Source organism: Paramisgurnus dabryanus, chromosome 12 (genome assembly GCF_030506205.2).
Source record: "Paramisgurnus dabryanus chromosome 12, PD_genome_1.1, whole genome shotgun sequence".
In the NCBI taxonomy this organism is placed as follows: Eukaryota; Metazoa; Chordata; class Actinopteri; order Cypriniformes; family Cobitidae; genus Paramisgurnus; species Paramisgurnus dabryanus.
Window position 1 is genome coordinate 29,595,598 of NC_133348.1, and position 18,228 is coordinate 29,613,825.

Sequence of the window (18,228 nt, forward strand, 5' to 3'; positions counted from 1 at the left end):
ACTGAGATGGCAGGCCAGAGCTCGACATTTTTGTGATGAAATATGCAATTTCTGAATGCAGAACTTTTCAGTCATAAAAACACCTTAAAGGCCTGAAAGAAATCAAGCCTCAGCCAAGAAAAAGTAACACAAAAGTAACTAAAAAGCAACTTAAGCATTACTTTCCATGAAAAGTAACCAAGTAACGCAATTAGTTACTTTTTTGGGAGTAACTTAATATTGTAATGCATAACTTTTAAAAGTAACTTCCCCAACACTGTTAATGAATTGGAATGAGTGAGTATCTTATCACCATACTGACCAGTTGACTGTTCATATTTCCATTTTATGACTGGATTCAGACTCCGTTTACTGACACACACGCACGCACGCACACACGCACGCACGCACGCACGCACGCACACACACACACACACACACACACACACACACATACACGGAGAGAGACTTACACACAAACACACACACACACACACGCATACACATAGACAGAGAGAGACTTACACACAAACACACATGAAAAGTTACAGATGGGCACAGAGGTGAAAATGAGAAGCTCTGTGTGGTAAGAACATTGTGTTGCTGAGAGAACATTGGGTATCATCTTCAAGACGTCCATGTGGAAGATGATGATGACGGATGCTGAACATCACAAAGATTTTAACACTAATGTTATTAGGCTGGATCTGAAAACACAATTGATGTACTGCACAAAAAGAAAAAAATGAACAGAAAGAAGTCTGAATTAAAGCGTAGCCTACTGTGTTACATAATATGTAATTTAAATCTAGTTATGAAAAAATATTTGAGCAAAGTTATTCAATCCTAATGGAATTAGTTCACATAATAAAAAATAAATCTAATGTAAATGAAATGTCCAAAAATTTGAAGAAATTCATTCTTCTGTAGACAACAAAAGGTGATGTTAGACAAGATGTTCCTGAAGCTCAGTATTGTTGTATTATCAGAACAATGGGTTTGATTTACAGGGATCACACATTCTGATAAAATGTGTAGCTTGAATGCATTGTAATTCACTTTGGATAAAAGTATCTGACAAATACATCAATGTAAATCTTTCACGATAAAGTGACTGTGACTGTTCAGTTCCAAAAAGAAATGACTGAGATTTGAGAACAGTGTTCAATAGAAATGTTAAAGTCACAAAGTTATGGCTTTTGGAAAAATCATACAATAGCAAGTTGTATGGAGGACGTTAAAGTTCTTGTGGACAATATTGTTTTATTGTCTGGGAGAAACTTGAACAATCTGCTAAGCTTTTCTTTGTGTCACATGAAATACTTTGACGCGCAGGTCTGGAATGGCATGAGGTAGAGTTAATGATGAATTTTCATTTTTGGATAAAGTATTTTATTTCTTTAAAGCTAAGGAAGTAAACTATTATATGTTCCTTTGAAGTTTACAGTCATTGTCCACATATATTCCATTTCTATGTTCTCCATACAGGCAAATGAGGAAACCAGTGGGAAAATGAGATGAAAAACTGTTATTTTAATAAACCTGGCTTACCTTTACTCCTCTGGTACCATGTACACATAACCTTGTTTATCAGAGCGACTGTTTGAAGCGCTCGTCTATGTTTTTTTCTCTTTCATTTCTTGCAATACCTGCAGCCTCAAGCGTCTCACATATTCGCTTTGTTGTCTTGTCTTGTATGTTCTGACTTCTTCGTCTCTCTCTCTCTGTCTTTCTCTCTCTTACTCTCCTCCTCTTCTTCAGTGTGCTCTTGTTAGGCCAGGATTTTGTTGCTTACAGGTTCAGCCGAAGACACACAGTCGCTCTAACCGTATCTAACACCTGGAGATGGTGCACACATCTAAACCTCTGGGTTAGAGGAATGGAAACTCTTTAACATTTTCTAGACTCCAGCGCACATTACTCTGCATCTGTAAGGTGAATAATTGTATCTCCTGCACATGCACTGTATTAATGTGTACAGTGTATTGTATTAATCATGCACTGTATTAATGCATTAACACAGCTAGAACGCCTGTGCATGAGATACTGTCAGTGGTGTGCACAAACCCTTAGGGCAGCAGCATGCCGGTGGAAAAATGTAATCTATTGTTTTGCATAAACAACTAAAGTTGTTTTCATTGTATTTAAACATTTATTTATTCAATAAACAAATCGCCTCTATTTAAAGTTGACTTGTCTGTTTGTTGTGTTTTTAAATATCGTAATGACTTCCTCATGGTTAATCGATATGCTTGATTGAGAAAAGTAAGGTACATTGCATTACACATTATAAACTAATTGAACATGCATTTCCTAAAAACACTAAAACTTCTTCCAAGAACTGATGCTTTTAACAATTTATGCAAGTTTGTCAATAATATTTTGTATTTATTATTAGTTGTCCTGTATTTATTAATCATCACAATAGGTCATTTTTTTATTTTGAGTTGAAAAGGGCAGGAGTCTGATTCTTTGGGCATGCATGCAAATGAGAAAAGTCAGGTGTGCTAAGAAGGTGGTGATGACCTCTGACCCCCAGAGGCCTTGAATTAACTTGTTGTGTACTGTTTCTGTATATTCTTCAACTTCTTTCTTCTACCTGAGCGCTCTAATAGGCTCAGCTAATTGCGTGAGTTTGAGGCGGGACTAGGCCTCATCTGTTTAATGTTTGAGAAACCTGTCAAGGAAATTTCACAATTTACATTGTTTAAATTACAGACTTTTCCGGTAAAATATGAAGTTTCCAAAAACTTGCACAGATAGCACACTTAGGATAATCTTGGTATAAGCACTCCTTGTATTATTACCTAATATGACAAATGGCTTAAAGGAACAGTATGTAGGATTGTGGCCAAAACTGGTACTGCAATCACAAAACTTGTGGCTAAAACTGGTACTGCAATCACACAACTGGTGGCCAATACACAACATGACAACATAAACATCAGTTGAGGGCTGCAACTCCACTTTTTAAATGACAATATCCTGGCTGGACCGCTGTTGTCAGTGATATAAGTATTTGAAATGAAAATGATTTCTAAATGTCTTGTGATATATCAGGGCCATTTTATGATTAATTGATATATTCGGATATCCGAAAATGGGTAAAGAGTAGGGATGGGTACCGAAACCCCATATTAAACTTGCCCCGGGGCTAAATTATTAAAGACCGGAGTATCAGTAAGATCTGACGCTATCGGTTCTGCTTTCGGTCCTGGAGAAAAAGATAAAAATAAATGTTCTATGTATTCTTGAATAATAATGTTTTCGTGCACATTTTGTCTCACCAAACATTTCTAATTTGAGATAATATTAAGATGTTTGTCTGTGAGATCTGCGAGATCTCTCATGCGCGCCGCGGAGGCTGTCTGTCACACTCACAACGACGAGCGCGGCGCATGCATACGCATAACAGCATGAAAACTCCCGCTTAATAACAAGACTGACTATGGCGGATAGAGCAAAACGTTCAAAAGTGCGGTTATACTTTACTAGAGTTGATGCAGACAACGCTCGTTGTCATACAGGTAAGTGCAACAAGATGTTTGCATGTAAGGGCGGAAACACAAGCAATCTGTCAAAGCATCTTTTAAAAGTACATTACGTGCAGACAGAAACTGTGTCCCAATTCAAGGGCTGCGACCTTCTAAGCATACGACCTTAAAAGGTGAGCACTCGGTCTGTCAAGGTGGCAGTCTGAGAAGTCCGCGAAGAGAACTGAAATGAGACGGTCTAATCCTCGGAGGACCCATCATTTGCGTCACCTGCTGCACGCGCCTGTCAGGCATGTACTGTATGCTAACATCATGTTGAATCAACGTTGTTCACGTCATTTAAAATAAATGTACAATATCCCTAATTGGTTACCTTACGTTGAAATTCTGTTGACTTCTTTTGGGAGAAATGACGTTATGCATTCAACATATTTTCTACTTGTTTTAAAATCCCAAATAAAGAAAATTCAGTATGTAAACATTTATTTGGCTAAATGCACATCACTTCAAGTTAGTTTACAAAATAGCCTACAGATAAATATCCTATTTAAAGTATTTTTTCTGCAGCTTTCACGCTGGTGCATTAACAAATATATGTATATTATTTAGAAATGATATCCAAAAATTTATTTGTAATAATGAAATGCAGACACATAATTAACTTAATCATGTGAACATAGGTTCATGATCAAATGTTAACATTGGCCAAAGTACTGACTGATAAGAATACCGTTAAAGTACCGGACCGTTAAGCAGTATGTGTAAGAGTAGTAATACCGTTAAAATCTTAACGATACCCATCCCTAGTAAAGAGGCGGGACATAAGTGAAGCTGAGGTGGCTGGTTGCTCAAACCACGCCTGCCTAGCTCGATTCTAGTGACAGCAGTGGCAGTTCACAACTCACTCAAGTGCCCCCCCCAACTATGAAGAAAGGCTTAATGTAATTTATACAGATGAGTTACAAAAAAATTCATCCCCTTCACAGTTGTCATGCCTTTTTGTACCAGGCTGTAAACATACTGACTGTTTCTCAATTCCAAGAACGCAAAGAATGGACTTGTGTTCTCGCGAGAACACAGAACGCACTTGTGAGAATTGAGATGTGTGCAATCTTCCTGGTGGTCACCTAACCTCCGCCATTGTTTTGCTGCAGTGACTTCTGGGGCGTAAAGAAATTTCAGTGTGCAAGTCTGCACTTGATGCATCCTCGATATCAAGAACACATCCGGGTATTTTCATGCGTCCTCTGTACTTGCGTTCTTGAAAATTGCAATTGAACTTCGACAATTAATGATGACGCAGAGCGAGAACACAAGGAGGCAAGATTGCTGAATAATGCATATTGAGAAACAGCCATTATTTTCTACTGTAAAGTTGGGCATTTTAACATGCGGTCTATGGGAATTGACTCCCTTTTGGAGCCAGCCTCAAGCGGCCAGTCGATAAATTGCAGAAATCACTTCCGTATTGCAGGGTTCCCACAGGTTTTTGAAATCCTTGAAAGTTTGTGAATCTGGGGGGAAACATTCAAGGCCCTGGGAAGTTTTTGAAAATATACATACATAGAAACAGGTCATTGAAAGTGCTTGAATTTATTTTATGCAAGAGGTTTTCTGAAAAAAAAAAAAATCCATTGCCTGTGTATTATAGGATAGTATTGTAAAAATTCTAGACTTTTTAAGCACACATGCTAAACTGTGTGCTTTAAATGCTTATATCTTCTGTATGTGAATGTTAATTCATACCAAAATGTTTTTTGCATAGTTGTGTTTGACACATGAAAACATCTCGGGTTACATATGTAACTGTTGTTCCCTGAGAAGGGAACGAGATGCTGCGTCTCCCTTGCCATACTTCCTGCGTCCCTGTATTGCCGTCTTTGGCAATATTTCAGATACCGATGTACTTCCTGGCTCCCGCATCACCCTGTCTTTGTCATAAAGCATCACCATTGGTTGAATTTGATATACACATTCAGATGCACTTACCCCTGGAGCTGCCCCAAAGTGTCACCGCAGTGACGCAGCGCAAGTTCCCTTGAAAGGGAACTGTAACAATGTATCTTAAAAGGTAACACAATGTAACCTTGCTCTCATTTGAAATGTTTCCCCCCATTCAGTCCTTGAATTTGAGGGTAATGGACCTGGAAAGTCCTTGATAGGTCCTTGAATTTGAAGTAAACTAAGTTGTGGGAACCCTGGTATTGGCTTCATCGATTGGAAGGAGATCAAGGAGATCGGTTGCCCCCGCCCCTTACAGTCTGAAAGTCTCAGGCCGGAAGTGGGCGGAGCAAGTGTTGCCTTACTACGCATTCCACTACTTTCCTGTTTTGGACGTTTCAAAGTTTAAAACCACGTTACTATCAAGCAATTTATTAAAAAAATTTAATTGAAAATATATATTTATGATAAATGAGATGCGCGTGTGCGTGCGTGCGTGTGAAATAATGTAAAAGGTTTCAAAGTTAAATGTATAGTTTATTATCTATTTGTTTTGTTGTCTCATATATTATTAACAATATAAATAGAAGACAAATCTTAAAAAAAAAATATAGTTATAATAATACAAACCAAGCTTGAGCATTTGAACATTTGATTTTATTGAGAAGTTTCTTTTAATACTCCATTTTACAACTAAACTAAACCTTTCTTTTTCTCAAAGAAAACTAGCAGAGTAAAAAACTTATAATAATATAACTTATAAATAGCAAAAGCAAAACACACTAGCTGTCCCTGCTCCAAATAAATACAATTAATTAAAACATTAAATTTTAACTAAGAAAATGAATAAAATAAAAAACAAACAAACATAAATAATATGCAGGCACACTGTCCGTCCACTTCCGCCCTTGAATGCCTGTTATCCTGGCTCAGACGGTTCTGCGCTTCTGCAGTAGGCTACACAGAGACAGGTGTTATTTCTTACCTACATTACTGATAGCTGTCATGTAGCAGACACTTTTTAACTGTGGTCATCAAAAAAGCCAAACGAGTTGCATATTAAGGTGAATAAAAACAAAAGAGAAACTTAATAAAAAGTGTTCTCTTGATCATTTCTGTGAGGGCTCAAATGTAGTCTGTCTGTGTTGTCTGTACTCATCGGTAGGCGGCGCTTGTCTACACTCAAAGGGCCAACGGCGTTGGTGACGTCACGCACTCTCTCTCGCTGCTCTCTGCGCGACAAAGTATCGGAGCGAGCGCGAGCCGCGGAGAGAGAGCATGGAGTGCGCGGATCGGCTGGAATAAAGAAACATTTTCCAACACTTTTACAAACTTTCTCAACTCGACCGACAGATATGGATATGGTGATTTTGAGCGTGTTGGTCCTGCAAGCGGTGTTTGGGAGCATAGGAGCGCAGTACACTACCGGTAAGTACCTCAGATTCACCTTTACTGATCCGCGGACCGGAGCGGTGAAAAGTTTCTGCGGTTGTTGCGTTTGATGTCCTCGCACAACATAAGTTTATATATGTGTCTAGGGGAATTATTTGAGGGGTGATATGTTTGTGCCGGGGTGATTTTTTGGGGTGTGAGGGGATACGGAGTGCACAGGTATCCAGTTCAGAGTGAATGCTTGTGTTTACTCCAGACAGAATTCCTGTTTACATTTCTAGCTCGAAACGGACATTTTCTTTCAAATATAACACAAAACATACCCTATATATGATCTTTTTAGCACGGAGTTCCCTGTAAATCTTCGCAATGTGTTTTATAAATGCTTTCAGTGTTTTGAAATTCCTGTAACGAGACCTAATGAAGATTCGTAACGTGTCTTGTAGTACAAAGAAATGAATTCAGTTAAGACACAGTCTCATAATTACTTATCTTGCTGCCTTTAGGATCCGTCAGGAATTGTAGAAAATTCCCATAGGAATTCTGTAATTATTGCCATCGGATGTTTGATTAGAGAAAGATTCGCACCAGCTCGTCTGAGTGAACCAGTAAAGTTTTATAGCTTCTCGTTTAAAAGCGCGTGATCATACTGATGTACTTTATAACTGTATGACACATTTACACAGTAATTTCGTCATGTTTGTTTTTAATAATGGGTCTTTACAGGGGTAACATGCTTGTCTGCTATTTAAAGTTGCTTCCTTCTTGAGTTTTTGCTGTTTGATTGTTTTTGAGAATCGGAGTTTTTAATAATATATATATTTTACATTTTATTTATTATAAGAATGTTGTGTGATCTGGAGACCGCATAAAGCATCACACTGTATGAAGTCCAATTTAAATATTTATCCCAGCTATTTAAATATATGTCTTTCCAAGCAGATATTTATATTAGGCTAATTGATCTGTTGTTTTTGAATAAGTTAATTTTTGATAAAATCTAGGAACGTGTGTTTTTTTCCAGACTGTAGTGACAGTGTAAAGTGAGATATTTATACAATACACACCTAAATATCAAATTAACAATAGCAAATGTTAAAGGAATAGATACCGCAATTACGAAACTCTCATAATTTATCCCTCATGGCATCTCAGATGACTTACTTTCTTCAGTTAATAACAAACAAATCATTTTATATTAAATGGCATCATGTTATCATCTGCTCTCAACATGTTGACGCTCCAAGAAGCACAAACATACAAAGTAATGAAAATCCTCCATTGGGTTTATATGTCTTTTGAAGATTTATGAGAGAAAACAATTTAGTGTCTTACTACAAACAAACTTAAGCGCTAAATTCAAATATAGTGGGATGTAGGGGTGTAATGATAATTCATGATACATTTAATAATACCTGTCTGATATCAATTCTGAATCGTAACTTAAGGTGATATTACGCATGTACTATGGCTCTTTGATCAGTAGGAAGTCTTTATCAATCTACAATCACTATGAGTTTGAGTTTTTAACGTTTATAATGCACGTTTATAACATGCATTTGAAAAAGCAACACTCATCAAACATAATCATTATGCATATTCTTCATTATCATTAAAATACCTGAAAAGATTTGAAAAACAGCTATATAAATATGCTCATAGGCTTTTTTTGGAGCTGCCGGTGTAAATGTTATTTTTTCTGCGGCGCATATTGGGTTTCTGCCGGAGAGCGCCCCCTGGGTTTTGGATGTAGCATAGGGCTGCTCGATTATGGGAAAAATCATAATCCAGATTATTTAACACGATTACTCAATGAGTGCGTTTACATGCACAGAATAAGCGGATAACTATCAAAAATCTGCTTATTATAGAAAACTGTTTTCATGCGTTTACATGCAAATCAATAAGCCGGCTATGCAGTCAACTGCGTTTACATGGGACTTGGAGAATTATCAGTTTTCTCGCAGGCAGTGACGTCACCGCCTATAGTACATAATAGTCGATCAAAAAGCCGACGGCATAACTGTCTTAAGCTATATTGTTGTATCCTTTCTTGTGTGTGCAGAACCTGTAAATGTAACATGAGCTTCTATTTTAACAGTTTCTCTGCCAACTGCTTTAGTCGAGCGGAGACTTTTATGCGTTACTTTGCACTTACTTCCCCGTTTTACGTCTATCTTTCATACGCGGAGACATGCGCACATGGACAAAACCGTGAGAAAGCCGGTTAAGGTGTTTACATGCCACGCGAAATCGGCGTAATGAGCAAAAAACTACCTGTGCCGATCGGTTTTTGCTTACGCTGTTTATGGGCTTTCCCCGATTAAAGAAAACCGAGTTACGCGTTTACATGACCCTACGTGTTATCAGTTTATTAAGCATAATCGGCGTAAGACTGTGCATGTAAACGCACTCACTGATTGTTAAACATGCAATCATACATGCATACATGCACACACACATAAACATTTTTTCTCAATTCAATGCATTGTGTTGTTGCAGAAGGCGTACGTGCCAAAGCAGTGGTGCCTACAGAAGTGCCAAACACATCGGTCCAGCGGAAAGCAATTCATATTTAAAACATAACAGATAGTTTTGCTTTAGCTCGCTAACATAAACCGGATTACGACGGAGAGTAGGGCTGGGTATCGATGTCCAAGATCGATTCGATTTCGATTCACAAGCTATCAAATCGATTCAATTTCGATTCTCGATTCAATTTTCGATTCCTGTTTTTATACTCCATTCTTGATACAACTCAATGAATATAGATTTAATACAAATACTTTATTAATGAAAAAGAACAGTGAACAGCAGTTTTCAAGTGGGTAATTAATAAAAAGAAATTAAAAGCCACAACACTATCGTCGTCGTCTTGCTTGCGAAATCTAAAATGCTTCAATACCTCTTACTTTTTATGTGGAGGTGGCATCAACGTCGATGAAGAACCTGAAACCGCCATTTTAAGCACTGAATGAAAGAATGACAGGCTCGCCTCTCGCTCCTTGGTAACATCGCGCAAGTCAAAAAAGAGGGTGACATCTAGTGAAGAAGACCAGTAATTAGATTAACGTTAATCTTACGTTCAATGTTTGCGTAAATAAATATGAAAGAAAAAATCGATTCTGCTCTTTGAGAATCGATTTTGCCCAGCCCTAATGGAGAGAGAGGTGCGCAGCAGCGCAGTTGCTTATAACGCACTGGATTTATAACTCAAAACGAAATGACAGAAACGGAATGCGGCACACTAATCGGTCTACCTCAATTATCTTGTTTTTGCAATTGAAATGAGCAAAAATCAAAAAAGCATAGCAAGCAGAACCGCACAATGTATCGTTACACCCCTAGTGGCATGTGGATGACATCAAATCTCTTGGTTTTTGTATGTCTCATGACTAGTTGTCATATGTTTGTTTTGTCACAAGATGTGCGATCCTGCTTGTTTATATTAATTTGATAAATAAGCTCAAAAATTAATCTATTTCTCCCTAGTTTCTCTTGATAAGACATTTATTATCCTACTAGAGTAGATTTGGATTATTGTAATAATGGGTTTTTGTACTTTCAAAGCATTGCCATATTGGTCCCCATATAAGAAGATAACATAATGACATATATACATCTGGGATGGCATGAATAAGTTGTGACAGAATTTATATATTTGAGTGAACTATTTCTTTAACATGTAAATGACACATTTTAAACACTTATTACTGATATTCTGAACACTTGCATTGGTATATGTTTTTGCATTTGACAATTTGTCAGTAAATTGTAAAAGTTTTGCCTGTGCTCAAACAGATGTATTATGGCACCTGTATAATTGCTGTTTCATAATGCATTAGGATGATTGTAAGCCATATCACAGATCTGAATACAGCGGTGGGATGAGCGATACAGCTGTCTATGTAATTGCTGATTAATTCATCAGTGCGTCTAACCCTCGGATTAATTCTATTAGAGTAATCAAAAACAACGGTGACAAATGGCAAATTACAGGAGTCTGAGATTGATTAGTGACTGCTGTAATTATGCCAGTGTGTTATGGAAATGAAGAGCGGATCAGCGTTTGCTTTGAATGGGTGGAAATGAGCGAGCTAATCCCTGATATCACTCTCTCTTTCTCTTTCGCTGGACGCAGCTCAAATGGGACATGCAGAGAAAGGTGAGTCGTAAATCCGTGCTGGTATCATCATCATCATCATGATGCTCATAAACATCTGTCCAGGGCATCTGTGTCTGAGTAATTAACCCGATGATCTCGCCCCAATGTGCCGCACCGTCCTACACTCAAATCAACCAGTTTAACATCATCAGACCTTGATTCACCTCTGAATCAAACTCCTTAAACAGGAAACAAATAACTTCCCAGAATCAAAGCTCGTGGTCGCTCGCCTTCTGTATTCTGTGTGCCATAAGCCCCGTCTTATTACTTATCCAGGTACATTCAGAGTAAATTTTATTGCAGGCTGTCACAGAAAGATAATTACAGAGGAGAGGCAGAAACCTTTCTTCTGCGTTTCTTTAGAGCACTTAGTAAAGTTGGTGGCTGAAATGGTTGAAAAGGAAAGCGCTGAGACACAACAGCATATTCTGCACTGTTTTCCATGGTCTGATTACAGCCGTCTGCATATAACACATTTACAGCTGAGAGAAAACAAGGTCTACAATTTGACTTTAACAAGGCATTAGCGTATGGAGTCGTGAAAGGCGAGCCCGTGATTGAGGATAATTTCAGGTCGTTACTTCAGCCGATTTTTCACCCTCTGTGGATGTGATCTTTAAGGAGATGAATGAATGAAGATGGGCGAGTCTTTTGTCTTCCACACTTGACGATTCTCATCTCTCAGATTAAATGTTTCTGTGCTGATTCAGTAATAAGTCTGATGCTGTGACATTAGTACTGTACACTGCAACAGAGTTCAGAGGAGTCGGTCTGCCATATTAACACGAAAGTACTTGGGGTTTTCAGGAAGGATATTTTGATCATATTTTTTTATTCAACAGTAAAATGGCCTTCGTGACCCATTGTATCTCTGTGATCTGAAATGAAAAGTCATAAAAAGAATAATTAATGGAAAAATATAATGGAAAGTCCTGTCCCAATTTAGTTGAAAATTTATTGGGGTAAACTTCTATTAATATAAACAGGTGCAATTCACTTTGGAGCAATTCACATTCAAAATGTATTTCTATAGTGCTTTTACAAATTTGCATTGTTGCAAAGCAGCGTTACAGCAAATACATTTTAGTACAGACTAGGGCTGTCAAAAGATTAATCGTGATTAATTGCATACAAAATAAACGTTTGTTTTTGCATAATATATATAAGGGAAGCTTAACGATTAATCACGATTAATCGTTAGCAGAATAAAAGTTTTTGTTTACATCATATATGTGTGTGAACTGTGTATAATAACTTTGTATAAATAAATGTACACACATGCATGTATATGTTTTAGAAATGTTTACATGTGTATATACATTTGTATATTTATGTATAATTTATATTATATATAAATATAAATACTTAATATAAACATTTTTTTTCTTAAAATTATACATGAATGTGTTCATATTTATATATATATATATATATATATATATATATATATATATATATATTATATATATATATATATATTACATATTACATATTTATTATACACAGTTTACACACATATGTGATGTAAACAAAAACTTTTATTCTATCGCGATTAATTGTTTAGCATCCCTAATATATATGTGTGTGCACTGTGTGTATTTTTTTTGAATATATAAATACAAACACATTCATGTATGTACTTAAGACACATTTACATGTATATATATATTTTTATATATATGTTATATTATATATAAATTAAAAAATATATATACATAAGCACATTTTTTCTTAAATGTATACATGTATGTGTGTATTTATATATGCATAAAAAAATACACACAATAAACATACAAATATATTATGCAAACACAAACTCTTATTTTGTATGCGATTAATCGCGATAAATCTTTTGACAGCCCTAGTACAGACAGTGGAGACATGAAGAAAAATTGAAAATTATGAATACATGCACACTTAATAATGTTGGGTAAAAAATAACCCAACAAGTACCCATCTATTGGTTTGTATAGCACCTTCCCATCCCAACTGTAGGTTATTTTAACTCAATGAATTGGGTTACTTTCTCTACTCAGCCAGTTGGGTTAAAAGTGATCCAACAGTTTAGTTATTATTATTTTTATTATTTTAAATTAATTAATTAATTACTTTTTTATTATATTTTATTATATCATTATTATATTATTTAAACAGTAATTATTTAATCAGTATTTTTTTTATTGATATGTTTATTGAGGTACAACACATGTTTTAAAGTCACTACACTGTAAAAAATCCAATTAATGAAATGTTGGAAGGGCAAAAATATATAAGTTAAACCAATTTTTTTGTTTGGGCTTAGTTGAGTAGACATATTATTTTAAGTCTAGATAAATCTGTGTTTAAAACATTAAGTGAATGGTTATTTCCAAATTCAGTCAACATCAAGAATGGCTATGTTGACTGAACTAATTAAGACAAATCTGGTCAATATGTGGACTTATGACAGCTATGTTTCCTGACAACAAAATGCTCACAATATTACTGTTATTTGGTAACAAAATGTAATTTTAAGAGTTGTTCAGGCGTGAATGTATGTGCTTTAAGTTTAAATATGCGGTCGGTTAATATAGATAGCGTCTATTTAAAAATGTGCTCGGACACTTTCGGACGGAGAAGAGCTCCAGCTGAGCTCCAGAAAATCACAGACACTTAAGCGCTCACACCCCGCCCAGCGCAGCCTTGCCTCGGCAAGCCCATCAGAAACCGACTGCTGGCTCTGATATCTCTGTGGCGTTTAAACATGCGATTTAATTCATTTTAATTTCTTATACTTAATAATAAAAGGTTTACCGGTATGTTTTAAATCATATTTTAGGATTGCACTTAAATGATATCGCTGTTGAATGATATTTCATATCTTTCACATTTGTTATAACGGGGCTGCGTACTGCCTGCGATTTTGAACTTCAGAGCTGAAGGTGCGAGTGGAGAAATAGTCCCAATATCATAACAATCTTAAAACTTCTAAATATACCCGTGTGTGTACCCGTGTGCGTGCGTGTGTGCGCGCGCGCGTGCTCGCGCGTGTGCATGTATGTATGTATGTATGCGCGTGCGTCTGTGTATTTTGAATTTAAAATGTTTTAACTCGGAAGGATCTGGATCACAGGTCATTTCATCTGAGATCAATCCGCACGCAACAGCTGGAATCACTTACTGATTCACACAAGGGAGGACACAAGTCAGCCGTTTCCTCAAGTTCACGTCAGGTAAGTGTTTGTAATTAAATGTTAATTTTAGAATATATTAATTGGCAAAGACGCAAATACTCGACGTTTTTGTAATTATATTTTTGTAAAGATACATTAGAAGTGTGTTATGTTACGTGACAGAAGTAAAGTGGAGCTATTTTAGTTAAGATAAAAAGCCTGGAAAAGTTGGTTAACCGGACAAAGTTTAGAACTCTGTCTTTATTATAATTGGGACATTTTTACAAACAAACCTTATATAATACAATACTGGCGTGCATTTTGAGACAAAACAATAGCACTCATATTTTAAGAGATGTCAGTAAGTTATTTTAGTCAGTGAAAAGCCCTGTCCGAGAAAACCGCCCAATAGTGTTTAATTATGTGTGATGTCTGAGGGAAATTTGGCCTAACATTAACGTTATTTAGGGAATAAAGTCTTTCACCGTCAAGCTTTATTATATTAAACATGTTATTTATGTATGTGTGTGTGTTTATATTCCTCTGTTTATCAAACCAGAGCGGAGATGATGTGAGGGGCGGACCAAAACGATACATAGCGAGACAGTCTCCGCTTGGACTGGCTGAGGAAAGTCTCCTAAATGGCCCTGGAGATGTTCTGACTGACTTTGGAGGCTTTTTGGACTGTTTTATGCCCTCTATTTAATGAAGACTTAATTCTGTATGTTCAGTATGTATGATAAGTGAATAAAAAGCTTTTGTTTTTATGTGACTGAAGTTAATTATTTTGTTTACAACACCAGCATAAATTATTTGATAAATAATTTAAAAATGTTATTAAAAAAATCCCAAATAATAAATATTAATTGAAGTAACACATAAAACATTGAGTGAATACTTAAATTTTAATTGACAGAGTCTTTGCTGTAAGTTTTTAAAGATTCAACTGATTAAAACATTTTAGTTGAATGAACTATAAAGCTAATTGAGCCAACATACTTTTTTATATTTGAGTCAAATTTGGGCCAACTAAAAAACATCAATCCAGGTAACATTTTGGAGACAGAAATTGAGTGAACGTAAAATTTCTGTGGAACTAGTTACTAAAAAATAATTCATTGAGCCAACAATTTATTTTTTACAGTGTAGTATATTCAACGTGTTTGAAGCGAAACTAGTTTAGTATAAAGTGTTTATTGACTTATAACTTAATAATTATACATAACAGTATAATGACTGACACATGTCACATATTTTAGGTTAATTTTGAACAAAGGATATGTTTGTATTGTTCAAAAATCAGAAAAAGAGTAAATCAAACTACACTGTAAAAAATAAATTGTTGGCTCAATGAATTATTTTTTAGTAACTAGTTCCACAGAAATTTTACGTTCACTCAATTTCTGACTCCAAAGTGTTACCTGGATTGATGTTTTTTAGTTGGCCCAATTTTGACTCAAATATAAAAAAGTATGTTTGCTCAACTAGCTTTATAGCTCATTCAACTAAAATGTTTTAATCAGTCGAATCTTTAAAAACTTACAGCAAAGACTCTTTCAATTAAAATTTAAGTATTTACTCAATGTTTTATGTGTTACTGCAATTAATATTTATTATTTGGGAATACTTAATAAACTTTTTAAAATTATTTATCAAATAATTTATGCTGGTGTTGTTAACAAATAATTAACTTCAGTCACATAAAAACAAAAGCTTTTTATTCACTTATCATACAGTCTGAACATACAGAATTAAGTCTTCTCTAAATAGAGGGCATAAAACAGTCCAAAAGCCCTCCAAAGTCAGTCAGAACATCTCCAGGGCCATTTTGGAGAACTTCTTTCGCCACGTAACATTCTGGTCTTCCTCTCTCCACATCATCACCGCTCTGGTTTGATAAACAGAGGAATATAAATACACACATGCATAGATGTTTAATATAATAAAGCTTGACGGTGAAAGACTTTATACCCTAAAATTGCCAAATTTCCCTCAGACATCACACGTAATTGAATTAAACACTATTGGGCGGTTTTCTCAAACAGGACTTATCACTGACTAAAATACTGACATCTCTTAACATATGAGTGCTATTGTTTTGTCTCAAAATGCACGCCAGTATTGCATTTTATAAGGTTTGTTTGTAAAAATGTCCCAATTATAATTAAGACGGAGTAATAAACCCTGTCCGGTAATCTTAACTAAAATAGCTCCACTTTAACTTGGACACATAACATAACACACCTTTATATAATTTATATCTTTACAAAAACGTCGAGTATTTGCGTCTTTGCCAATTAATATAGTCTAAAATTAACATTTATTTACAAACACTTACCTGACGTGAACTTGAGGAAACGGCTGATGACTTGTTTTAAATTAAAAACTCACGCACATACTGTACATACATACACACACGCGCGCGAGCGAGTCGCGCGCACGCGCGCGCGCACACGGGTACACACACGGGTATATTTAAAAGTTTTATTTTAAGATTGTTATGATATTGGGACTATTTCTCCATCCGCTCCTTCAGCTCTGAAGTTCAAATTCGCATGCAGTCCGGTTATAACAAATGTAAAAAATATGAAACATCACTCAACAGCCATATCAATTAAGTGCAATCCTAAAATATGATATAAAACATAACCCTTTCATTGTTAAGTATGAGAAATTAAAATGAATTAAATCACTTTTAAACGCCACAGAGATATCAGAGGCAGCAGTCGATTTCTGATGCGCTTGCCGAGGCGAGGCTGCGCTGGTCGGGGTGTGAGCGCTTAAAGCGCCGGTGATTTTATGGAGCTCATATGGAGCTCCGTCCGAAAGTGTCCGAGCACATTTTTAAATAGACGCTATCTTTATTAACCGACCGCATATTTAAACTTTAAGCACATACATTCACGCCTGAAAAACTCTTACAATTACATTTTGTTACCAAATAACAGTAATATTATGAGCATTTTGTTGTCAGGAAACAAAGCTGTCATAAGTCCACATATTGACCAGATTTGTCTTAATTAGTTCAGTCAACACTAGGCATTCTGAATGTTGACTGGATTTGAAAATAACCATTCATTCAATGTTTTAAACACAGATTTATCTAGACTTAAAATAATATGTCTTCTCAACTAGCTCAAACAAAAAAATTGGTTTAACTTAAATATTTTTGCCCGTCCAACATTTCATTAATTGGATTTTTTACAGTGTAAATCATGAAGGATGCACCAAAGCTGACAAAGCTCACGTTACTTTTAATGTTAATTTCCTGTTCAGCACACTTTTACACGAGCAAAATCAAGCATGATAGGCTAAAAACATTGATGCAAACCTTGTTTCTCCAAATAAATCCAACAATTTGTCTTCACTGAAAAGTGCTCCTTCCACATGCGATTCAAAACTCCCGGATCAAGTGAAAATAACCCAACCTGTAACCCAACGAGCTGGGTAAACCCAAAACTAGAGAAAATAACCCAATAAAATGACCCAATCAGCTTAAACCAGCCATTGGGTTGCAAAAATAAGTTTTTTACTGTGTGGTACTTTTGCAATTTTTTCTTATTTTTGTAAGATGTATATTAGCAATTACTGTAAAAATTATTATGTCTGTAGGATTGTAATTGTTTAAATAGATGACTTGGGGAAAAAAGATGATATGACCTAATTTTTAATAAAATATTCTAGTGTTCAATATGATATTTGGTTGTTTATACTTTCTCTGCATACGTCACCTTTGTTACATCAGCAAAAAAGTTGCTTCTGATGTGGAGTACAAAACAAAATTTCTTTAGTTCATTGAAGTAATGCAGAAAAGAAAGTAAAGTTTGATTGAAGCGTGTCTTCGGTTTGATATCTGTTGTATGCTGATGGGTCACAGCGGGTTTTATGTTTGTGTTAAATCACAGCTTCGGCCACGGATGCGAGTTGCTTATCGCAGCAGCTGTGAGACTGCGTCGTGCTTATTTTGCAGACTCGCTACAAAATCTATTTACAGCAGGCAGGTATTGTCCTCGGACAGCATTTTTTTCTCTTAGCTGAAGTTTTTTAGATGATGCACACAGAGAATCAATACCTGACAAGTATGTCAACTGCTCTACTCTTTTAT

At 35.8% G+C, this 18,228-nt stretch overlaps 1 protein-coding gene across 20 annotated transcripts in view; it reads left to right on the forward strand.

The window, feature by feature from the left end:
* The first annotated feature begins 6,643 nt into the window (after positions 1–6,643).
* The window catches only part of ptprk (protein tyrosine phosphatase receptor type K), a 220,138-nt gene continuing 208,553 nt past the window's right edge, over positions 6,644–18,228 (forward strand). For 19 of the 20 annotated variants that reach the window (XM_065268926.1, XM_065268930.1, XM_065268928.1 and 16 more), the window contains exons 1-2: positions 6,644–6,842; positions 10,948–10,971. In XM_065268926.1, coding sequence (XP_065124998.1) covers positions 6,770–6,842; positions 10,948–10,971 — 97 coding nt within the window. In that variant the 5' untranslated portion in view covers positions 6,644–6,769. The remainder of the gene's footprint in view (positions 6,843–10,947; positions 10,972–18,228) is intronic. The other variant, XM_065268931.1, reaches the window with a different exon arrangement.